Here is a 25,485-nt window from a genome sequence, read left to right on the forward strand (position 1 = left end):
TCTTATACAGTCACAGAGCATGAAAGCTTATAATAAAGTGAATGATTTTATTTATTTCAGAGACAGTGATCTACAGAGAGTAAGAGTGAGACAGAAGGGGCACACCGGGGCCTCTAGCCACTGCAAACAAATTCCAGATGCATGCACCACCATGTGCATCTGGCTTACATGGGTTCTGGGGAATCGAGTCTGGGTGCTTAGGCTTCCAGGCAAGTGCCTTAACACCTAAGCCATCTCTCCATCCCAATAAAGTAATGGTTTTTGCTTCTTTTTTTTTTTTTTTTTTTTTTTTTTACCACTGGATGTGAATTGCTTTTATATGAACTAACTTGTTGGGATTTAGCAAGGTTGTGGTTCATTTTCTTAATGCAAATATTTCTCATTTTTTATTAGCATATATTGTACAAAACAGTGGGTTTCATTATGACATTGTCATTCATGTATATAATCTCCTTTGATCAGATTCATCTCCTAGTATCTCATACCCACTCCTATTGGTCTCCTTCCTACATTGTCCATTGACTAGGTTAAGATTTTGACTAAACTAGCTCAGACCCAAGATTCTTTACTCTTCCCACATTGATTGACCTACAAGCTATTATTCCAGACGCCCAGGAACCCCCTGAGAAATAAGCTTTTCTAAGGTACTCTCTGATAAAATTAATGGAGTTAAAAAATTATTTAAGGTAAGAATCTGAATAGAATGAACTGCAGTAATTGTGGGGGGACTGAGACATTTTTATTTTTGGTTCTAGTAATACAAAGCAAGTAGGTTAGTCTCAGCCCCATAAGGACTATTTGTCTACAGTAACTGTTCTGTAGTGTGTTTTCCTATCTATATTGAACGCTCTGCACATTCTTGGTCAGAACAAAAGTATGTATGTACAGATACTGTATATAAATGTTAGCACTATCTTGGTATTTTTATATCAATATTACTCATGGTCTTGCAAGTGTCTGTGATAGAACTGAAATTGTTAGATGACAGATTGCTATTAAAAGTGGAAGTACTCAAGTGAATAAGACTGAGTTCTTATATTGGAAAGTGGTATGTTTTATTTTTATATTCCATGGGGACTAGAATGCAGTAGACCTTTCCAATAAGGCAGGGACTGCTATTTCTGTATAAAAATCCAACACACCTGAATCACTTGTTCAGAAATAGTAATCACTTTGCAGAAAGCACAATGTTTACTGATATGCCAATGAGATGATGTAATTCTTTTTGGTTTTTCGATGTAGGGTCTCACTCTGGTACAGGATGGCCTCGAATTCACAACAATACTCCTACCTCTGCCTCCCAAGTGCTGAGATTAAAGGCGTGTGCCACCACGTCCGGCAAGATGATGTAATTCTTAAGAAAGGTAGGTTGTATGCTAAGGTGTTAGCTATTGTGTTAAATTTCATAATCAGCTTCTTTGTGAACTTTTTTACTATGAATTGCTATTGATTACTATGAATCTTGATTTTTTAAAAAATAAAGCACTGTCTAATTTTGTTTATATAATTTGAAATGTTTGAGGCACAGTATAATTTCACTTCAGAATCTGTTGTAGCTACAGAATATTCAACAGCGAATGCAGTGCTTCCTGTGAACTTTATTGGACCTAGGGGAAATGAATTCTGTATTTTTGACATCCAATAAAATTATGGGTTCTATAAGTCGTCAATATGAGATTTATTTTGTGATCACACTGTTTCAAATGTAAAAATCTGGCCAAAGTAATGTTACTTCAGTTTGTAACTTGAAAGGGAGAAACTTTGCACGTTCTAGGTTCTGTTTTCCTGCAGGCAAAACCATAATGCCCAAGAAAGAAGTGTGAGAAACCTGTCATCTTGGCGTGATGCTCTACAACGTGTGAGTCTGGGAAAGGGAGCAGTGGAAACAAGGCCAGCGGGTGGGCGCCGATTAGCTTCAGGCGCTGCGCCTTGATCCTTGATCCTTAAACCCCGGAGTTCAATGGCGGGGTTCCTAGCGCCACAGACTCGCCGTTCTCACGCGGCTGTCTAGGGAAGCGTCCTCCACCTGAGGAGGGTGGCTTTGAAGAGGCTGGCAGTGACCCGCCCCTCCGCTCCGAGGCTCGGCCCGCGGGTTCCGCTTCCGGGGCGCGGGGTGGCCACGTCATCTTCGGGCTGCCGCTGCCAGCCCGTCCGTGCTCGGCGAGGAGGAGATGGCGGCCGCGGCCAGCATTCGGGAGCGGCAGACAGGTACCCGCTAACCCCTCCGCGGCCCTGCCCGAGCGGCGTCCCGCGTGGCCGCCCTCCGCCGTGCCGCGTGCCGCGTGCCGCTCAGCCTCGGCGGCTCGGCCTGGGGTCCTGGGGCGCCGAGGGTGCTTCCCGCTGGAGCGCTGGCCCCCGGGTCGCCGGTAGCGCGAGCGCCGGGTGCGGGGCGGGCTGGGCCCGAGGCCCCCGGCCGCCCGTGTTGCCGCTTGCGAGGGCTCCGCTCCGTGACTGGATTCCAAGTCTGCGAGATGTCACTTCTTTCAGTGCTTGGGTTTTCAAAACTTGCCTTTCTGGCATTTGCACTGAAATTTCAAAATTTAGGAATTCTTTTCAGGGCAGCTTACTTTATGCCATCTCCTCTGGTTCAGTCTTTTTGGGGAACCTGAAGAAAAATGTCAGATTTGCTTCAGCTTGCTGGGATTGGAGAATGGCAAAATCAATGAACACCTTTCCCATTTCAGTTGCTCTACAGATTAGCATTTTAAAATAGATTACAGTAGTTCAAAGGATTTTGTCAGTGGAACGTAACTTATACAGCTTCCATTTATGCACTGAAACGTAGTATAAAGACTTTTTTTTGTTTGTGATACTCTTAGTTTTGCAGTATTATAAACAACTAGTGCAGTGACAACTTGACTTACACGTTAACTACAAACTGAAGGTTTATAGATGTAGCTTATTGTGTTCCACATTGTGACAAGGATATAAATAAACCATCAAGAATGTTTACATTTGAATTTTTCTCTCCTGAAATTATGCTGTAGTTTTGCAAATAAACAAGTATGAAGAGTTTAGCTAGCATGTTCGTTTTGCTTTGCCTTCCTGAAAAATCTTTGTTATCTAAAATGCCAGCTTTGTTAAAGCTCCATGGACCACTTCTCTCATCTTCCTCAACTTCAGTTCCACAGTCAGAGTGAGTTGCTTCCTCTGTTAGTGCTGGAGTTCCTAGCTCACTTCTCTTGTATCCCAGTGCTGCGAAGCCTCAGATCAACTGCTTTCTCTCCTGCAGTCCCTAATCATTGGAATTGATATCACTCAGACCCAATGCACCATGAATTTCTGCAGTCCTCTATTTGGACTGTTGGCTGTTACAGCCCTGTCCCTTTTTATTCTTCTACAGACAGCACCCAACCTTATGTCAGACATTTGCTCAAAACCTGCATAGCTTTCATTTCAATCATGGTGAAAGAAAAGTGATCTGCAAGGCCCTGTGTGATCTACTCTGCTTACCTTTCTCACCTTGCTCTCCCTCTCCTTGAACACTACCTAGAAAGCTCCCTTCTCTAGTCTTTGTATTTCCACTTTTGGCATCTTCTTCCAAAGATAAATCACTCCCTTTTTTCTCCTTTACTCAAATGTTTCTCAGGCCATTTTAATTACTGATTAAAATTTTGCTTCACCTGTGTTTTCCCCGTTCCCATTTTTGTCCATAGCAGTTCAGATATCATACATCCTGTGTTTTACTTTTGTCCCTCAACTAGAATGAAAACTGCTTCAGGACAGGTTTTATTGAGTGCTAGATCCCAGAAATTAGGACAGTATCCAGCACATAGTAAGCATAGCACTTTTTTGTTTTGTTTTGTTTTTGTTTTTTGAGGTAGGGTCTCACTCTAGCTCAGCTGACCTGGAATTCACTATCTAGTCTCAAGGTGGACTTGAATTTACAGTAATCCTCCTACCTCTGCCTAACAACTGCTGGGATTAAAGGTTTGTGCCACCAGGCCCGGCCCATTTGTTGAATTTAATGGTAAATATAGATGACAGTATTTACTTAATAAATGAATGAAGAAAATATTTTGAGTAAAAGTGAACCTGGATGGGTATGCTGGCACATGCCTTTAATCCCAACACTCAAGAGGCTGAGGTAGGAGGATCACTGAGTTCAAGGCCAACCTGAGACTACATAATGAATTCCAGGTTAGCCTGGGCTACAGTGAGACCCTACTTGAGAAAAACGGAGGGGCAGAACCCGCATCAACCAAATGTAAATATATGGATAGTATATTTAGAACTAATAAATAAAACTAGTGTATCATTTCCATTAAAAACAGCAATCTATAAGCCTTGGGGAGTTAAACTACGATGAAAATTGAACTGCATAACTTTATTCATCTATAAGTATAAGCTAAATCCTTCACTAATAAATCTCCCAAGTTGGTCAAGACTCAGTTGGAGAAACTCTTCTAGATTGGGCTGAGACAAATGTGAGATTATCCGCTGGTTCTGGCCTCTTTCATTTAACTACAGCCTAAATCTGGAAAATACTAAATCCCAACTCACTTAGAAGTCCAAGCTGTAGTTCTCGTAGCTGTCATGAAAAATGTAACTATGTCTTCCTAGAAATAAGATTGTGTGTGTGTGTGTGTGTGTGTGTGTGTGTGTGTGTGTGCAGACAAGTGTTATCAGTGATAATGCTAGTGCCTGGAGCTGAAAAGAAGAGCTGTGTTAACAAACCACAGACCAGAATCCTTCAGTTTGTATTGTTTGCCTTGTTTATATATACCTTAGTTTAACATCTGTGGCTTTCTGAAGTATATGTAAGTTATTGATAATGTATATTATTGGTGGACTTAGATACCAAAATTTTCAAAAAGTTTTGTTTACACTTGTAAATAAGCAAATACAGTTGGTCTCCATATCTATGGGTTTTACATCTATGGATCCAAACAACTGAAAATCAAAACTATTTCCTATAAAATGTGTCTGTACTAAACACATACAGACTTTTTTCTTGTCATTAGTCCCTAAACAATACAGTATATAGCAACTATATACATGTTATTTATATTATCATAGGTGTTAACAAGTAATCTAGAAGCTGAGAGGTGGCTCAGTGGTTATGGTGCTTGCCTGCAAATCCTAACAACCTTGGTTCAATTCCCCAGTACCTATGTAAAGCCAGATGCACAAAGTTGCACATGCATTTGGAGTTCGTTTACAATGACTGGAGGCCATGCTGTGCCAATCCTCATTCATTCTCTCTCTCTCTTCCTCTCCTCTCCTCTTCCTGTCTCTCTGTGTCTCCTATATCTCTTTGCTTGCAAATAAATGAACAAAAATATTTACAAGAATCTAGCTATGATTTAAAGGGTTATAAATTATATGCAAATACTCTACATTTTATTTTTGGGTATTATTAAAAGGGTTTTATTAGATTGGCACAACACCATTTTATATGAAGTATTTGAACATGGAAGGAATTTTGATATCTAAAAGGGGTTCTGAAGTTAATCTGAAAATACTGAGAGATGACTTGAATAGTACTGAAGTATACTTTCTTCAGTGAGGATAATTCTATTATATTAATATATAATAAACTTCTCTACCTCAATAAGCAATTAATAGAAGTTTTTCTGGTGAGTGAATATGCTTGTAAGTTGAGACACAGGTGATTTCAAATTGTTTTGTTGTGGGCATCTGGAGTATAAATCATTCTGTATCATATAATAAGATACAGTGCTTTGAAAAACCAACTCTGTAGATTTCAGTAGCCAGTCTTAAAAATTAAATCACCTAACTTGTATGTGTCGAGTCCAAATAGCTGTATAAGAGGTTTTCATTTTCCTTCAAGAATGTTTGATTGTGTTGTGTAGCATGAGTACATGATTAATAAAAACCACAAAATGCTGTAATACTTAGATCTTAACTGCTGTGGGATTTGAAATTGTATATTTTCTTAGCTGGAGAGCTGGAATTGTCTTGTTATCTGCTACATTATTGAAAAATCTCACTTTCCCCCAGAAATGTACATTTTTGGGGCATGGGGTTTAAAGGTAAGATTTCACTCTAGCCCAGGCTGACCTGAAACGCACTGTGGAGTCTCAGGGTATCCTGGAACTCATGGCAATCCTCCTACTTCTGCCTCCTGAGTGCTGGGATTAAAGGCGTGCACCACCACGCCCAGCCAGAAATGTAAATTTTTAAGCTGTGTAACTTTTTAGTGAACCTGATAGGATAAATTGATGATAAAATAATATGCTCTTAGATAACTAAAAAATAAATTCCTTATGTGAAGGTTTTTTTATTTGAAACCGTTCAAAATATCATAGATAATCTTTGTTTTAGAAAAATTGATCTTAGCCTGTGCTTCCAGCCAGATGGTAAGCAAATAGCACCACCAGTTATTCACTAACACCATCAAAAGACATGATCAAAGAAATTATTTTATACATGTATGTAAAATAGAATGTGAGATTGCCAGGAGAAGTTAAAAAAAAAACAATGCTTCTTCAGTTATGTGTGTGTGTGTATTTAAACTTTTTATTTTGTTTGTTTCTTTTTCTCAGTGCTAGAGATCAAACCCAGGGCATTGTGAATATTAGGCAAGTGCTCTAATACTGACCTTCATCACTGGCATGAAAAACCCTCTCCCTTCCCCCCAACATTTCTCACAGCTTCTTTTGGTCAGATAACTGTTTAAAAAAAAAAAAAAATCTGGGCTGGAGAGATGGCTTCGCAGTTAACCGCTCGCCTGTGAAGCCTAAGGACCCCGGTTCGAGGCTCGGTTCCCCAGGTCCCACGTTAGCCAGATGCACAAGGGGGCGCACGCGTCTGGAGTTCGTTTGCAGAGGCTGGAAGCCCTGGCGCGCCCATTCTCTCTCTCTCTCCCTCTATCTGTCTTTCTCTGTGTGTCTGTCACTCTCAAATAAATAAATAAAAATTTTTAAAAAAAATCTTCCAAACAGATGCCAGCTAGCTGTTGATAGAATGGAATGTTGATGGTATTACAAGGTCTGACCCCTACTTAGTTTGACATGACCGCCCCCAATCATTTCATTAATCAGGTTTGTTAGGATTCATTTGTACACTTTTGTTTGTGGGTAATAAGAGATAATGTGGATAGAAAAACAAAATCCTAAAATATAAATTTATTATGTTTTTGTTTTTTGTTTTTACTTTTTATTTTTAGTGGCTTTGAAACGTATGTTGAATTTCAATGTCCCACATGTTAAAAACAGCACAGGAGAACCAGTATGGAAGGTAAGAACTTCACTTAGTGGGAGCTATTGCCTGTTTCTTTGTTCTTAATGGTGGAAATTGCTTAATACTGAATTAATAGCACATTCTTGCTGGCAGGCCTTGGTCTGTTTCCTTAGCTTTGCAAGCCCAGACTTTGGATCTTACAAGCTTTCTCAGTATTACATGAAGTCAAGGGAGCTAGAGAATGTGTTGTTCCAGTTTACTAGTTTATAAGATTTAAAGGTCAGTAAAGCTGCCCATTTGGGCCAGGAAGTAGTCTTTCTCCTTTGAGATATGCTGAGTAGCCTTTAAATTCCCAGTCTTTGGGCCCCTTGTCTTAAACTTCATACTAACGTGTCTTTTCATCAAGGAGACATTAATACTGTTGGTGAAGTTTAAATTCACAGTGAAGAAAAAAAAAAAAAAGACAACTTGATGTTTCTAAAGCCATGTGTCCTTGTGAGCTGCTTGGGTTAACTCTCAAGGTAGTTGAAACAGTCTGTAATGAGCTATTGTTTAAGCTTCTGTGTCCTATCATTTTCCCTATTCTTTTTACCTTCCTTTGCTTCTACACATATTCTCCTTGTTCACTTCTAAGTCCTGTGTTGAACTTCTGAGCTAAATAACATGAAAATTTCTTGCAAAAAATCCCATTTAGATCAAATACTTTTTACTACACATTGCTTGCTTGCTTGCTTACTTGCCTCCTTCCTTCCTCCCTTCCTTCCTCTCTTCCTTCCTCCCTCCCTCCCTCCCTCCCTCCCTCCCTCCCTCCCTCCCTTCCTCCCTCCCTCCCTCCCTCCCTCCCTCCCTTCCTCCCTTCCTTCCTCCCTTCCTTCCTTTCTCCTAGAGATTGAGCCTAGGGCTTCAAGCATGCTAACTGCTCTGCTGCTGAGCCACAGACCCACCCTTCACTTACTTAAAAAAAAAATTAGGGCTGGAGAGATGGCTTAGCGGTTAAGTGCTTGCCTGTGAAGCCTAAGGACCCCGGTTCGAGGCTCGGTTCCCCAGGTCCCATGTTAGCCAATGCACAAGGGGGCGCACGCGTCTGGAGTTCGTTTGCAGAGGCTGGAAGCCCTGGCGCGCCCATTCTCTCTCCCTCTATCTGTCTTTCTCTCTGTGTCTGTCGCTCTCAAATAAATAAATAAATAATTTTAAAAAATTTAAAAAAAAATTATTGGGCTGAAGAGATTTCTTAGTGGTTAAGCGCTTGCCTGTGAAGCCTAAGGACCCTGGTTCAAGGCTTAATACCCCAGGACCCACACAAACAGATGCACAAAGTGGCACATGCATCTGGAGTTTGTTTGCAGTGGCTGGAGGCCCTGGCATGCCCTTTTTTTCCCTCCCTCTCTGTCTGCCTCTTTCTCTCTCTTGTCTGTTGCTCTCAAATAAATAAATTAATAAAAATTACTAATTTGCAAGCAGAGAGAGAGAGAATGGGTATACCCGGGCCCCTTACCACTGCAAATGAATTTCAAATTCATGTGCCACTTTATGAACCTGGATCCTTTTGAGTACTGGGGAATCAGATCTGGGCTGCCAGCCTTTGCATGCAAGTACCTTTAACTGCTGAGCCATCCCTCTAGCCCCGTTTTCAATTTTTATTTTGATGGAAGGTCCCACCAGGTTGGCCTTAAGCTTGCTCTGTCACCCAAGCAGGCCTTGAACTTAACAGTGCTCCTGCCTGTCTCCCAAATAGTTAGGATTGCAGGCTTATGTCACTAGGCCAATCTCCTGCCCATAACTTTAAGTCACAAAATGAATGATACAGATAGAATAGTCCTTCCTTTTCTGCAGGGGATATGTTCTGAGATCTCTAATGCAAACATGAACGTGCAAATAGTACCAAATACTATAGAGTCATCCCTTTATGGGTTCCACACGCATGTATTAAATCAACCACAAATAAAAAAAATGTTTTTAACATGTGAAGACTTTTTCATTCATTAAACAGTGCAACTGTTGGGCTGGAGATATGGCTTAGCGGTTAAGCGCTTGCCTGTGAAGCCTAAGGACCCCGGTTTGAGGCTCGGTTCCCCAGGTCCCACGTTAGCCAGATGCACAAGGGGGCGCACACGTCTGGAGTTCGTTTGCAGAGGCTGGAAGCCCTGGCACGCCCATTCTCTCTCTCCCCTCTATCTGTCTTTCTCTCTGTGTCTGTCGCTCTCAAATAAATTTAAAAAAAAAACAGTGCAACTGTTGAAATAGCATTTCAAGTACACAGATCAATTATGGAGGTTATATGCATAGAGTACTTTGCCATTTTAAACAAGGGACTTGAGCATCCAAGGATTTTGATACCTGTACATGTTCCTGGAACCAAGCCCCCCCCAAATGTCAGGGAGTATTGCATGTGCTTTCCCCCAGTGTACACGCTGATACAGATGATTAAAGTTTACTTTGCAAATTAAGTACAGAAAGAGATTAGCAATAGTAACTAACTACCAGCATGTGCTTTACAGGCAGTGTTAAGTAAAACAATGGTTACTGGAAGCAAACACCATGATGCAATGGCAGTAAACCAGATAACCAAGACAGGTAGTAGATGATTAACGAGGGAGTATAGCATTTATAGCATGGATATCTGACAGAAGGATCACTCATGTCATAGGCAGTATGGAACAGGACTGCAAGAGATTTTGGCAGTATCAAACAGGACATGAGAGAACTCATTGTGCTACTCAGAATCGTTCACAATTTAAATCATGAGTTTATTTCTGTAATTTTCCATGTATTATTTTTTTGACCATGGTTGTCCGTAGATAATTAAACCTGTACAAAGAAAATGTACAGGTAAAGGGCCAAGGTAGAAACTAATAGTTGGATTTAAGAAGACATGAAGCTATGTGTTGTGCTACATGCCTTTAATTCCAGCATTTGGGAGGCAGGGGTAGGAGGATTGCTGGGAGTTTGAGGCCAGCCTGGGACTGCAGAGTGAGTGCCAGGTCAGCCTGGGCTGGAATGAGATCCTACCTTGAGGGAAAAAAAAAAAAAGAAAGAAAGAAAAAGAGAGATGAATTTTGAGTGATACATCTAACCTTTAATAACTACTATAACCATAGCAGAAAGACTTAGCTTCTATAAAGGAATTCCTGGCATTTAAGAATAACATTTTGATAACAACACATTTCATTTGAGCCTCATAGCAATTTATTTCTGTATAAAAAATTAGTTGTGGTAGTTGTAAAACATACCAATTGAAGATCTTTTATTAGCCTTAACAGGCAACATTTGTCCCAGAACAGCTATAAATGCAGCCTGACACATTTGTAGATGGCAGTATAGTGTCACCTCTGCATCTAAAATTAATTTTGAAATCGAAGGCCCAGCTGGAGTGTTTAATACTCCTCAGAGTTGTCAATTTTAATATTTTTAGAATGTGAGAAATGCATTTGGTAAACTAAGTCTGTTCATTACTTTTTAGGAGCTTTTGTTTGTTTTTGTTTAGAGACTGGGTCTCACACTGTAGATCATGCTGGCCTTGTGCTCACTGTAATCCTCCTGCCTCAGCCTCCCAAGCGCTGAAATTATCTATAGGTGCAAGCTACCATGCCTGATTTAGAAACTTTATTTATTTTGCCAGTAGAGGCTTCTCCATAGGGCCTATGATCTCCCTAGTCATGGGCTTTTTCAATATCAGTTATGAATGAATTGCTTCCTGTGGAATTGACCTCCAGTCTAATAAAAGAGCAGCTAGTTGCCCCTATAACAGTCATGCCACAATTGCAGCAGCTGGCTGGTCAGCTGATAGCATAAAAGGTTCTCTGCTAGGTTAGATTATAGATGACATTTTTCTTCTAGCAGCTTGCATAGCACCTTCCGGCACTGTGAAAGCTGGCCAACACCAGGAAGGGAGCTTTCAGTTTAGTACCTGCTTGATTTTTCTGTGGGGACTTAATGTTTTAAAATAAATAACTGACTTTCTTAAGATACTTAAATTCCTGCATTGTCTTTATTGCATTGGAACTTGTTCCATTTTAGTTTTCAAAGTGACTAAATTATACGTCTCATTTTTGCATATTTTTAGAAATATATATGTGAACTAGGATAAAAACAAAAGACAAGTAGGAGCGCTGGAGAGATTGCTTAATGGTTAAGGTACTTGCCTGGAGACCCAGGTTTGATTCCCTAGTATGTATATAAGCCAGATGCACAAGGTTACACATGCATCGTGGCTGGAGACCCTGGTGTGCCCATTCTCTATCTCTTTCTTTCTTTCTATTTCTGTCTGCCTCTTCCTCTTTCTGTCCCTCTCTCTCAAATAAATGAATAAATAAAACATTAAAAAAAACAAGTAGGAGAATTACAGATTGTTTTGTGTTCAAAGTCTTATGACTGTTGCTTTATTTTTAGCCTAACATTAGTTATGCTTTTAAGAATATAGTTTTGCATGAGTAGATATGGGTAAATAGTAAAGGAAGATATTAAATTGAGGCAAAAATAAGAATTTGGTATACATGATATATTAAAATATCTCCTTCAGCATTGTCTTAGTATGGATTATCTATTGGTTCATTGATAATGATGTTTAAAACACATTTTTAAGGTGCTCATTTACGACAGATTTGGACAAGATATAATTTCCCCTCTGCTATCTGTGAAGGAATTGAGAGACATGGGGATCACTCTGCACCTGTGAGTTCCAATGCATTTCTAACAGTGCCATTTGTTTTAAAATGTGTTAGATTTCTTTGGTTATCCTGGAAAAGATCAAGGATCATGTATAGAGAAAACTAAGGTTAGGTTACAATACTATGTACTATAGAATATTTTCCCCTGTATTCACTTTTACTCAACCTTCATTTCTGAGTTCAAATATTGTCCTCAGTCTTAGGCTATATAATTTCAGAATTTAAATTTTCTCTTGTTCTTTTTTCTATAAATTTGGTGGCCTCTCAGTGTGCAGGAAAAGAACAGATATGCTTATGAGGCCTCTTACTCGAAAAATACTTTGTTCCTTAAGTATATTAAGGTCAGCCTCTAAATTCATTTTCTCATTAACATGAAAATTTCAAGTGACTACGTGAAGTAATGATTGTTAAATCATGGCTATCTATATTGTCTTAACTACTATTTATTTGATCTTGATATTTCTGATGTGGTTGATGATAAAACAGATTCCATTATTTTACAGACTTCCTAGAACATTTAGAGAAGAGCTGTATTCTGAATAGATGCTAATAGTATGTTATACTCTAGGAGTCCAGTAGAAGGTGTTGTTAACCTTTTTTTCATTTTTTCTGTTTATGATGACAGCCAATTTTCACTCCATAGTGTTATATTGAATTTGTGTTATATTGAATCTCTTTTTCTGAGAATGATTTTAGTTTTTCAGTGAGTACCCTATCAGAATTTGGTGTGATGAGCTTAAATTCTTCCAGTGTAATGAATATTTGACTAAAGTTAGTAGACCATATTTTACATTCAGTCTACTTTTTGTTGTGGTAGTGCTGGGGATTGTGTCCAGGCTTCACACTGGCTGGGCAGGCTCTTGATGACTTTCCTAGCAGCTAGCATAACACTTTCCAGCACTATGACAGCTAGCCAGCAAAGAGAGATGGCTTCCATCTCAATTGCAGTTTGATTTCTCAGTGTCCTGTGATCACAGCATGTGGTACCCTCAGTAGTAGGGTCTTAACATTAATTTCTGGTGGGTAACCAAACACTTTGTTGGTTACCTGCACTGTTTCAAGGCATCCCAGGTCTCCCTGACCAACAGCTCACTGGGAGGCCAGTTGTGGGGAGAGGGCTCATCTATCCCTGGCACTGGGATTTACCCGCAACAACCTATGGCTTCAGGGTAAAGCTTTCTCCACCCTAGCAGGGTATTTTTATCCAAAATTATATCTTTGGCCGGGTGTGGTGGCTCATGCCTTTAATCCCAGCACTTGGGAGGCAGAGGTAGGAGGATTGCTGTGAGTTCGAGGCCACCCTGAGACTCCATAGTGAATTCCAGGTCAGCCTGAGCTAGAGTGAGACCCTACCACACAAAAATGTGTGTGTGTGTGTATCTTTGAATTAGCTAAGGAAACAGTGGGCTTCAACTTATTGACAGTATCTTTTAACTTTCATATATCACTTCCCCCATCTCCTCCCTCCCTGTCCCCTGCCCCCACTTGGGCCTTTCCACTCCATGTGTTCTGTCCCTTCACTTGCCTATCTACTCCCCACTTCTTCCTCCAAGCCTCATTCTAACTTTCTGGCCTCTGCTACTGACTCTTACTCTAATTCACAAGCAAATCTAAGAATTCATGCTAGGATCCACATATGATAAAGAACATGCAGTGTTCATGTATTTGGGTTGATTCTATTTCCTAGCTAATAGGAATAGAGCAGCAGCAAACATGGTTGAATACTTGTAAAGTGTTAGTAAAGTGTAAAGTAACTTGACTTGTAAAGTAAAGTTAGTAAAGTGTAGACTGTTCATGATATGTACCTAGGTGTGGTATAGTTGGATTAAATTGGATTACATTTGGATTATATGATAGATATATTTTTAAGGTTTTTGAGAAATCACCATACTTCATTTACATTCACAATAATAGTGAATAAGGGTTCTTACAAGGGAGTGTGAAATTTCTCACCAGCATTTGTTGTCATTTCATTTTTTTGATGATAGCCATTCTGACTGGAGTGAGATGGAATCTCAAAGTAGTTTTATAAAACTGGCTTTGAATGTGCTTTATTTTTAGTTATGGAAGAGAATAATTATAAAAGATAATAAAAATACAAGCAATAGAGCAAATGAAAACTAAGAAAAATTAAGATCTTGCTAACAAATAGTACTAATACTGACTGCAAAGGTATTTGTTTTTCTAAGGAAAAAGATACATTAGCTAATGACTAAGGGCAACTATCTTTTTTAATAAGTGACTAAAAAAGAAAGTAAGGTATATGTTCTTCATGTTTTTTAGGCTTTTGCACTCTGATCGAGATCCTATCCCAGATGTTCCTGCAGTGTATTTTGTAATGCCAACTGAAGAAAATATTGACAGGATGTGCCAGGTAGTATAGACTCTTATTTTACCTGACACTTGAAATTTCCAGGCTATTTGAATGTCAAGGCACACTCTTTTTTAGAAAGTACCTTCAGTGCTAACTGTAGACAATCAGAAATTGCTTGACAAGCTTCCACCTTTATTTTTGAGACTGAGACTATCTTTGAATTTTGAATAGGGCAGAAGATTTATCCACAAATAAGTATATTTGTGATGTGTGTTCGTATGTGTGTGGGTGCACATGTGTGCAGGCATGTGTACACATGCATACACATGCATATGTAAGCCAGAGGTTAATTTTAGGTGTCTTCCTCAATCACTCTCTACCTTATCCTTTAGACAGGGTATATCTGAAACAAGAGCTCACTGATTTCCTTAGACTAACTAGCCAGTGGAGCCCTTGGGTGTCTCTGTCTTTGCCTCCCCTGCACTGGGATTGCAGGCAAATACCACAAGTCCTGGAATTTGATGTGACTGCAGGGGGATCCTAACATAGGTCTTCATGTTTGCATGGCAGGTACTTTACCCACTGAGCCTTCTCCCCAGTTCCAAGATTTTTATATATAATAAAACATAACTGTATTAACTTCAAATCTAGAATTTCAGTTTTCTCAAATACTAGGATTGCTGAAAGTAGCAGGTCTGTTACGTGCAAGCCCTATATAAAGCAACTGAAATAAGCTTCTCTGGCTATTTGATCTATCATCTTGGTTTTCATTGTCTTGTTTGTGGCTTTATGGGTGTAAGGTGATAGGTGTAATTATAGGCATCACATCTATGCTCTTGGCAAGCAGAAATGAGGAAATGGTGCCAGTAATAACTGTTCATTTTAATCTGTAAAGTTAAGCCTTTCCAGAAACTCCCAGAAGACTCTTATTATGGGTTTCCTTTATTCAGTGGGTAGAATGAGGTACAACAAAGGCAATGAATGTTATTTAGGTGATTGTCACCTCAGTATTAAAGGTAGTTTCTTTTAGCAAGGAAAGGGGGAAAATAGACATTGGATGTATAGCTAGCAATCACTGCCATAAGTCACATCTTGTTACTAGCTATTGCAGTAATAGCTATTTAAATTGTTAGAGAAGATCACAGATTTTGTGTGAAGTCTAATATTCAGCATACCCTTTTGCCTTGCAGAAACCCAGTTGCTATTTTTTAAAAGAGGCATTACTCACCAGTTTCTTTTCTTTTAAATAACAGCTTTGTTCTTATGTAATTTATATTTCGAACAGTTTATTCACAGAATTCTGTGACTATCACCTCAGTAATTTTAGAACATTTTCATCACCTCAGAAAGAAACTTTACATTTCTAACCCATAACTTTATCCCTAAGTTCTGTTTTTATGAGATTGACATGTTCTAGCCATTATATCTGATTGGTTCATTATAATATGAAATCTCTTGTACCAGTTTTTCTTCTTAGTTTAATATGTTCAAGGTTTATACATATTTTAGCTTATATCAGTACTTTCTTCCCTTCTTATGACTGAATAACGTTCTGTTATATGGATATATCAAGTTTTATTTATCCATTTACCTACTGAGATTATGTGTACATATATATTTGTGGAGAAATATCTCTTGATATCCTTTGCTAGCTTTTCCATTTTTTTTAAATAATTTAGTTCTTTTTATGATTTTACTTTTTTTTTTTTTTTTTTTTTTAGAAACAGGGTGCCCTATGTGTTCCTGGCTGGCCTCCAACTTCCATTCCTCCTCCCTTAGCTCCCAGAGTACAAGGATTAAAGAAAGGCATATATCACCCAAACCAACTTATTACAGTTCTTTATATACTTTGTGTACTAGACCCTTATCACATATATATGGTTTACAATTATTTCTCCCATTCTGTACATTGTCTTTTCAGTGTCTTGTTAGTGCCCTTTGGAATACAAAATTGTTAATTTTGATCCTGTCTAGTTAATTTTTTTCTTTAGTTGCTTGTGCTGTTTTTGCCTTACTTAACCATTCAGATGGATATGGTGATGCACACCTTTAATCCCAGCACTCAGGAGACAGAGGTTGGAGTACTGCTGTGAGTTCAAGGCTAGCCTGGGAATACAGAGTGAGTTCCAGGTCAGCCTGGGCTAGAGTAAGACCCTACCTCAAAAAAAGAAACCACTCAGCAAGTGCATTTTCTTCCGAGAGTTTTCTAATTCTGGATCTTAGATTCAGTTAGAGTTAATTTTTGGCCATGGTGTTAGGTACATGGTCAATTTGATTCTTTTGTGTGTGACCCATCCAATTGTCCCAGTGTTATTTGCTGAAGAGACTACTAATTCCTCAGTGAAGACTTTATAGCCTTATTAACTATCACTTGATCATGGATACATTGGTGTATTTCTGGACTCTGAGTTGTATTCATTTGTCTCTGTCTAGTATTGGGATAATCCAATACTACATTGTCTTGATTTCTCTTTCTTGGTGTCATGTTCTGAAATTGGGAAATAGGAGGCTGGAGAGATGGCTTAGCGGTTAAATGCACTTCCTGTGACATGAAGACCTGAGGGGTCTGAGACTACACCTGTTTGCATCTGCAGAACCCATGTAAACTGTTAGGTATGACCACTCATGTCTGTAACCCCAGTGTTGTGAGGAGCAGAGACCAGAGGATCACTGAGGCTCACAATTGACAAGCTCCAGAATCAGTAAGAGACTCCTTTCTAGGGAAAACAGGCAAGTGAATGATGGAGGGGGTTACCCTATGTCCTAAGGTAGACACCATACATGTGAGACTGTGCATCATTACATACATGTATATACAGCACACACAAATACCACATACACTACACACTCGCCAGGAAGGGAGGAAGAAAAGAAAGAAATTGGGAAATTGAAGCTTCTAGTTTTGTACCTCTTTTTGAAGATTATTTCAACATTCTGAGTCCCTTGAATTTTCAAATGTTTGAGTTACATTTTCTTCAAAAAAAATGAGTGTTTTGTAAGCAGGTGTTAGGGGCCCCAGGGAGGTCTTTGAACTCCAAACCCTAGCTTTGTTTCTAATTTTTAAATATTTATATATATATACATATATATATATATATTATATAATATAGATTATTAATAATTATTTATTATTAATATTAATATTTATAAATATATATATTTGAGAGAGTAAAGGGAGAGAGAGAGAATGGGCACACCAGGGTATCCAGCCACTGCAAATGAACTCTAGATGCATGTGCCCCTTTGTGCATCTGGCTTACATGGGTCCTGGAGAATCAAACTGGGATCCTTTGGCTTTGCAGGCAAATGCCTTAACCACTAAGTCATCTTTCCAGCCCCTTGTTTATAATTTTAATGAAAGAATTGAATAAAAATTATTGAGAAGGATAATGATTAAATTATTATATTTATTGAAGGAGGTACAGAGCCAAGGGAAGACACCCAAGTGGCTAGAGATCCCGTGTGGAGGGCCTGGAAAAACCATGGAAAGAAAAGAGAGGAAAGACAGTTCAAAGAACCTCTGCCATGTAGGGAGCTCAAGGGGATAAAGATAAAGAGTTAGGGCTAGGGGATCCTCCTCTAGGCTCAGCTTGGCTAAGCCTGGGCCAGTCTAGCTGAGGAGAAAACTCACCCACAGCTGGAAGTTCCCAAGTGATCAGAGAACCTGCCTGTCTCTTGCAAAGGTATTTATAACCTTATTGTGGTGGGCTATCTTCCAGCTCAGGTGAACCAGAGGGACAGCTGGTTGGTTAGAGCTAGGGGCTGTTTAAGGAAGAGGCTAGCCCTGACACCAAGTTCCAGGGCTGAACTTGACCAACCACAATGTTTAAATCCTATGAAAGACCTTCCTCCTGGGATGGGTCCTGGATATTTGTGGAAAAGAAAAACAGGTCTAGGGAAGTAGGCAAGAGATAAGAAAGCAGATTATGTTTGATTTCTAGCAGGTGTGGACTTTCCTGCCTTTTTCTTACTTCCATGGGTCCAGTTATCCTAACTGTACCCCTCTCAGTTTTAGTAGGTACTATGGTGAATCTAGATTAATTTAGGGGTATTGCAGTCCATCTTTTAGTAATGTTTTTTAATATTTAGAATATAGGTCTTATTTTATTTTCATTAAATTTATTTTTAAGTGAATTCAATTTTTGTATGTGCTTGTTTATGTGTGTGAGAATATACATGCATGTCTGAATCTGAATGTATTCGTAAAGACCGGAAATCAGTGTTGGATATCTTACTTGATCAGTATACACCTTACTTTTTGAAATAGGGTTAAACTCTCAGTGAATCTGGAGATTACCGATTGGGTTAGGCAAGCTAACCAGAGATCCTTCTGTCTCACCCTCTCCAACACTGGAATTACAGGTTTGAACCACCACACCTTGCATTTTAGGTGGGTGCTGGAATCTGATCTCAGGTCCTTATGCTTATGCAACAAGCACTATACCCATTGAGCCACCTCGCCCACCCTGGAATTATGCTTCCTTGTGTTTTTTGTTGTTGTTGTTTGTTTTGTTTTTATCTTAGTTTATATCTACTTCCCTCTCACTCTAGCCCAGGCTGACCTGGAACTCAATGATCCTCTTCCAGGTGTGCACCACCAAGCCTGGCTTGTTTGCTTTAAGCTATTTTTAGTATTGTTCCTCGCAGTTGAAATGTTCAGAATAATTTAGCTTCTTCCTTACTTTCTGGAACAAGGAGGTCCTCTAGTCTTAACTTGTAACTTCTCTGTCTTAGTCCCAGATTTAACTATTTGTTTAAAACTTTATTTTTTATACAGAATAACATTTAGAAATCATGATCTGAACATTTGCTATACTTATTGTAACCAGGGTTTCAGTCTTCGTAGGTTCAATCGACAAAGCTTGGAAATATATATAAATATAAGATATATGTATTTTTTTCAAGCTTTTTCACACCCACATATACTTTTATACTTGCATTTATTTCTATATTTTACTTATTTATTTATTTAAGAGAAAGAGAGGAAGAGGTAGAAGGAGAATGGGCACCCTAGGGCCTCCATCCACTGCACATGAACTCTAGATGCATATGCCACCTTGTGCATCTGGCTTTGCATGGGTACTGGGGAATCGAACCTGAGTCCTTTGGCTTTGCAGGCAAACACCTTAGCCACTGAGCCATCTCTCCAGCCCTGCATTTACTTCTAAAATTCTCCATTTCACTTCCTTGCTTATCTAGATAGATAAATTACCTCCAAAGGTGTTTCAGTTCTTGAGATTCATTCTAGTCTTTGCTCTCTCTCTCTCTTTTTTTTTTTTTCTTTATAAGCTTATGTTATGTTCTCTGGCAGTGACAGGCATGGTTCCCAGTATCCTGAACAGATTGGTTTGCTCTGTTCTTGTCCATAAGTAATCTCCTTATCTTTGTTGAACCTCTGCACTGGTAAGCTACCTTCTAACACACATTCCAGTTTCTCATTGTCTTACGTTAATAATTTCTGAAATTAGATGCATCTTAAAATTGGTCATGTCATAAAATTTGAGAGCAATAGATCTTAGTTCATAGAACAGAACTGGTGTCTATTGCATTTGATGACTCTTACATTGGAGGAAAAATTTGGATATCTATACCTATTGCTTAAAAGAATGAGAAATCTTGGAGATTGCTGAATCACTAAAGTGCTTGCCATGCAAGTATGAGATCCAGAGTTCAGACCCCAGCACCCAGGTACCTGCCAGGTGGGAATATTTGGTAGCCTCCCTGCAATCCCAGCACTCAGGCAGAGACAAGATACTGGGGCAAACCAGCTAGGTAGACTAGTCACATCAGCTATCTGTAGGTTCAAGTATGATACTCTGCCTCAGTAAATTAAAGGGCGAGTGATGGAGAAAGAAAGACACCTAATATCAACCTCTGGCCTACACACTTACACGTACACATAGCATGTGCACCAGTACACACATACCAACAAAAAGAAAGAAAATTTGACTTAGGAATTTCCACAATTTAAATTCCATAGCAGGGATGGAGAGATGGCTTAGCGGTTAAGCGCTTGCCTGTGAAGCGTAAGGACCCCGGTTCGAGGCTCGGTTCCCCAGGTCCCACGTTAGCCAGATGCACAAGGGGGCGCACGCGTCTGGAGTTCGTTTGCAGAGGCTGGAAGCCCTGGCGCGCCCATTCTCTCTCTCCCTCTATCTGCCTCTTTCTCTCTGTGTCTGTTGCTCTCATACATAATACATAAAATACATAAAAATTTTTGAAAAAAAAAAATTCCATAGCAGAGGTAGGAGGATCATTGTCAGTTCATGGCCACCCTGAGACTACATAGTGAATTTCAGGTCAGCCTGGGATAGAGAGAGATGAGACCCTACCTTGAGAAATCAAAAAGTAAATAAATAAATAAAAATTAAATAAATTCCACAGCTTTTTTTTTTTTTTGAGAAGAAGTACTTCCAGAATTAGTGATTGGGATTATAACACTCCTACATTGAAGGAAATATTTGTTGTGTCATCACATGAACAGAGAAGTAGAAGTTAATGTCTGCTAAATATAATAAGCAGATAATTATTTTAGAAAGTATATTAGCTACTTGTGACTTTTTTTTTTTTTTTTTTGAAACTTGATATAGCGTTTTACTGTATTGCCCAGGTTGGCTACAAACTCATGAGTCCACCTGAGCTCCTGAATGCTGCCATTCTAAGCCATACTCAGGACTTCTATATATATTTTGTTTAGCTTGTTTATATTTATTTGAAAGTGACAGGGAGAGAGAGAAAGAGGTAGAGAGAATGGGCATGCCAGAGCCTCCAGCCACTGCCAACAAACTCCAGATACATGCACCCCTTTGTGCATCTGGCTAACGTGGGTCCTGGGGATTCAAGCCTCGACCCAGGGTCCTCAGGCTTCACAGGCAAGCATTTAACCACTAAGCCATCTCTCCAGCCCAGAATTTCTGTATACTTTAAAGAAAAAAACAGATAGGCTATTTTAGTCAATGTTGTGCTGTGTTGTTATTAATGTGATTGTATTGCCAATATTATTTCATAACTAAATATTTTGATACATTTCAGTAGACAGCTGGTTGTCATGAGCATCCTGTATGAATGATATGTTCATTGTGTTTATAGGATCTTCGAAATCAGCTGTATGAATCCTATTATTTAAATTTTATTTCTGCTATTTCAAGAAGTAAACTGGAAGATATTGCAAATGCAGCATTAGCAGCTAGTGCAGTACCACAAGTAGCCAAGGTAAGATCTGGTCATTGAAGGCATGTTGATGTCAAATGTAATTGTGCTCTCAAAGCTGCTAATGGACACTGTGGTGTCTGGTTTGCAGACAACCAAAGGAAATACTGAGACTTTCTTCTTCAAAAATGAGTTCTGGCCTTGTAAATTGTCATCAACTTAAAGGAGGAAAAATAAGCCAAACGAGAGGAGCCTACTATTCAATGAACTTGACAGACAAAAATTTTTAAAAATTAGTTCTGTTTGTGGTTGAGATTTGTGTAATCCTCCTAGCTCAATTTAGAAATATTTATGTTCAGAAGTTATACTCAGGACATGACATTGTTTTATCTGCAATCACAACAGGCAGTCAGTACCACCACCAGATCCTCTCTTGCTTAGGAAAGAGGATACATTATGTGTTACAGAAAAGAATTTAAAGTGGGCCAGCAGTTCTATACTACTGTCTTTTTAGTCAGACCGACCTTCAGCTGCAGATAAACTTGTAAATTATATTCTTGGCTTTTGCTCTTGTTCCCTGTACTTCCTGAATTTAGAGAAAACAGATTAAATTTTTAGGGTACTATATGACATAGGAAAGATGTAATATGCTTTTAACACCCCCCCTACACACACACACACACACACACACACACACACACACACACACACACACACACACATATATATATATATATACTGGTAGATTTTGTATTCTTAGATTTAGATAAAGTCCAGGTTCTTAGTAGGGTTTTGTTGTTGTTGGTTGGTTGGTTTTTGGGGTTTTTTTTCCCCGAGGCAGTGTCTCACTCTGGTCCAGGCTGACCTGGAATTAACTATGTAGTCTCTGGGTGGCTTTGAACTCATGGTGATCCTCCTGCCTCTGCCTCCCGAGTGCTGGGATTAAAAGCGTGCGCCACCAAACCCGGCTCTTAGTATGTTTTGAGGCTCCTTCCTCAATGTTCTTGCTCAAAACTTCTCATTAATTTCACATAAAATAATAGAGATGTTTTTTAATTTGTTTAGCTGACTTAAATGTCTTTCTAATAATTTTTTCAGGGACTGGGGAGAAGTTAAAAGCACTGCTTACAGATAGTTTTTTAAGTTTTTAATCTCTATATGCTCTTATAAAATCAAAAGAACTCTTACAACTTTCTCAATAATATTTATAAAAATTTATGGTGTTAAGCTACTGTAACTTTCTTAAAAATACATGATTACAGTGAGTAATAAAAGTGAAAATTGTAGGCCAGGTATGGTGGCTCATGCCTTTAATCTCAAAACTCAGGAGGCAGAGGTAGGAGGATCATTGTGAGTTCAAGGCCAGCTTGAGACTACAGAGTGGATACTAGGTCAGCCTGGGCTAGAGGCCCTACCTTGAAAAAAAAGAAAAAACAGAAAAGAAAATTGTACTTATATTCAAAATTAATGTCTACTCCTATCACAGCCACAATGAATTTTGAAATCTCCTTAAATTTTGTTTTCTGAAAATGTTACTCTCCTTTGTAGTTATGGCCCACAAAGCTTGTGTTTATTGTCTTCTAGTATTTAATTTTTGTTTTGCTTTTGGTTGGTTGGTTGGTTTCAGTTTTGGTGTAGTGTTTTGAGGCAGGGTCTCACACTGTAGCCCAGGCTGGACTATGGGCTCTTGGTGGACCCTCCTACTCAGGCTGAGATTATAAAGGCATATGCTACCATGCCTAGTTCTTTTTTTTTTTAATTTTCCATTCATTTATTATTATTTTTTATTTGCAAGCAGAGAGAGAGAAAGAGAGGGAGAGAATGAACATGCCTAGCTTTTTTATGAATGTCCTTGATTCTTTATGATTACACATTTAGACAGCCATTTTTAGTTATTGAATATGATTATAAATTTTCCTATATTTGCCATTAGTAGATTTAGTCAAGTCAAAATTTTAATATGGTTGTATTATAAAACTGATTTATGAAACTTTCCTTTTGTTTCTAGGTTTTTGACCAGTATCTCAATTTTATCACTTTGGAAGATGACATGTTTGTGTTGTGTAATCAAAATAAGGAGCTTATTTCATATCGTGGTATGTAAGACTATGAATACTGTAATTCATTGTTAATAAAATGAATGATATACTGTAAGAAAGTGGTGGATATGGATGGTGTACTTAACTCCCAATTTGTTCACAGCAGTAAAGGTGGACACAGACAAAGCAAGTCTGAAGCCTAAATTATGTTTTTCATATATATATATATATATATATATATATATATATATATATATATATAATTATTATTAGAGATAGGGTCTCATGTAAATCATGTTGGCCTCAAATTGACTATTAGCCAATAATGTCCCTGAACTTCTGATCCTCCTGCCTCTATCCCTAGTACTAGGATTACAGGTATGTGCCACCATGCCTAGTTTATGTAGTACTAGGGATCAACCCAGAGCTTCATGGGTGCTAGTCAAGCACTGGTATCAGTTGAGCTATACTCCCAGCCCTGTTCATTATTTTTATTTTCTCTGGTTGGACACACTTTCTTCAGATGCTTTGATATGTCCAGTTGGTTTGTACTTTCTTTTTTATGCTGATCACAAGTTGTGTTAAATTGTGTATTTGTTTTACCTTGAGGCAGGGGGATTATTACTAAGTAGATACTGCTCTATCTTTCAGTGTATACCGAGTGAGCCTTTACCTTGTCAAGTACTAGATCAGTTTATTATGAGAGAGAGGATAAATAAATCAAGGTCTTTTGTTATCAGTAATATTTTTCATGGCAGTGTTTCTTTAAGTGTGACCCCGCCCCATGCCTATTCATGTTAAAAGCCCATGAGCTACATGTCAAAACTACAGATTTCTTAAAAATTATCTCAAATCTATTGAATTGAATCCCTGTAGGAAAAGGCTATAATCACTACCTTTTAAAAGCTTCCAGACAAAGCACTTTTTTTATCCCTTATACTATGAGGGTAGTTCTTATATATACTAAAGTTTAATATATAATCTGTAGACCAGGAAAGAAATTCATATGACTTATTATAATACAAAGAAAATGTTAGGTGATTAGCAATATAGTTTCTTGAGGCCAACTGGTGTTCATAAATAAAATTATAGAACACAACCAGTCATGGTGGTGCACACCTTTAATCTCAGCACTCAATAAGCAGAGATAAGAGGATCACTGTGAGTTTTAGGCCAGCCTGAGACTACTTAGTAGTGAATTCCAGGTCAGCCTGGGCTAGAGTGACACCCTACCTCAAAACAAACAAACAGAAAAATTATAGAATGCAATATTTTCCTATTTACTCTGGAAGAAAAAAAATGGGTTTTTTTGGTTCTTTTTTTGTAAGGTAGGGTCTCACTGTAGTCCAGACTGACCTGGTACTTTGTGGTACCAGGTTGGTCTCAAACTCACAGAGATCCTCCTACCTCTGACTCCGGAGTGCTGTGATTAAAGGTATGCACTACCACACCCAGCTTTGAAAGAAATATTGTATATTTGATAGGAAATTTTTCTTACTAATATTCTCCTGAAGCTAATATATTTTCGTATGTGAGGCTATGGAAACCCACTAGATATTTTTGTATGTGCATACATGGCTGGTTTGTTTTTTGTAGGGGTGGGGGATTTAGGTAGTATAATTTTGAATGAGTATTTGTTCACTTTTTAAATACTATAGCTAAACTTTTTACTTGAGTTATCAAGTAAATTGAATAAAAATTAGTTTAATACTGTACATATTTGCTAAATGTGTAAATTCTGATATCTTTCTTTACCTTTGTCTTTTTAGCCATTAATAGGCCAGACATCACAGACACCGAAATGGAAACTGTTATGGACACTATTGTTGACAGCCTGTTCTGCTTTTTTGTTACACTGGGTAAGTTTTTACAACTTCCTGGTTATTTCTTCAGAGTAAATTATTTAACGACTCGTTTTCATGTATTGTACGCTAATAAGATTCTTTCCACCTATTGGAATCCCTAGATGCTTTCCAGAGTTGGAATAAAGTACGCATTCTCTGCTACATGAAAACATCATTCTTCTAATAATAGTGTGGATATTACCCACGAGTTAGCCATTCACCAGATTTTTTTAAAAGTGAATTAAGTCTTGTGTAGGTAGCCCAGGCTGGCTTGAACAATGCCTCCCAAGTACTCCCAAGCATGCAGCACAGTGTACAGCTCAGCT

At 38.6% G+C, this 25,485-nt stretch overlaps 1 protein-coding gene across 3 annotated transcripts in view; it reads left to right on the forward strand.

The window, feature by feature from the left end:
- The first annotated feature begins 2,119 nt into the window (after positions 1 to 2,119).
- Positions 2,120 to 25,485, forward strand: part of Scfd1 (sec1 family domain containing 1) — a 116,730-nt gene continuing 93,364 nt past the window's right edge. For 2 of the 3 annotated variants that reach the window (XM_004661853.3, XM_045154612.1), the window contains exons 1-7: positions 2,120 to 2,208; positions 7,133 to 7,203; positions 11,729 to 11,817; positions 14,097 to 14,187; positions 21,217 to 21,339; positions 23,285 to 23,372; positions 25,085 to 25,174. In XM_004661853.3, coding sequence (XP_004661910.2) covers positions 2,172 to 2,208; positions 7,133 to 7,203; positions 11,729 to 11,817; positions 14,097 to 14,187; positions 21,217 to 21,339; positions 23,285 to 23,372; positions 25,085 to 25,174 — 589 coding nt within the window. In that variant the 5' untranslated portion in view covers positions 2,120 to 2,171. The remainder of the gene's footprint in view (positions 2,209 to 7,132; positions 7,204 to 11,728; positions 11,818 to 14,096; positions 14,188 to 21,216; positions 21,340 to 23,284; positions 23,373 to 25,084; positions 25,175 to 25,485) is intronic. The other variant, XM_045154613.1, reaches the window with a different exon arrangement.

The sequence above is a fragment of the Jaculus jaculus genome, chromosome 7 (genome assembly GCF_020740685.1).
Source record: "Jaculus jaculus isolate mJacJac1 chromosome 7, mJacJac1.mat.Y.cur, whole genome shotgun sequence".
In the NCBI taxonomy this organism is placed as follows: Eukaryota; Metazoa; Chordata; class Mammalia; order Rodentia; family Dipodidae; genus Jaculus; species Jaculus jaculus.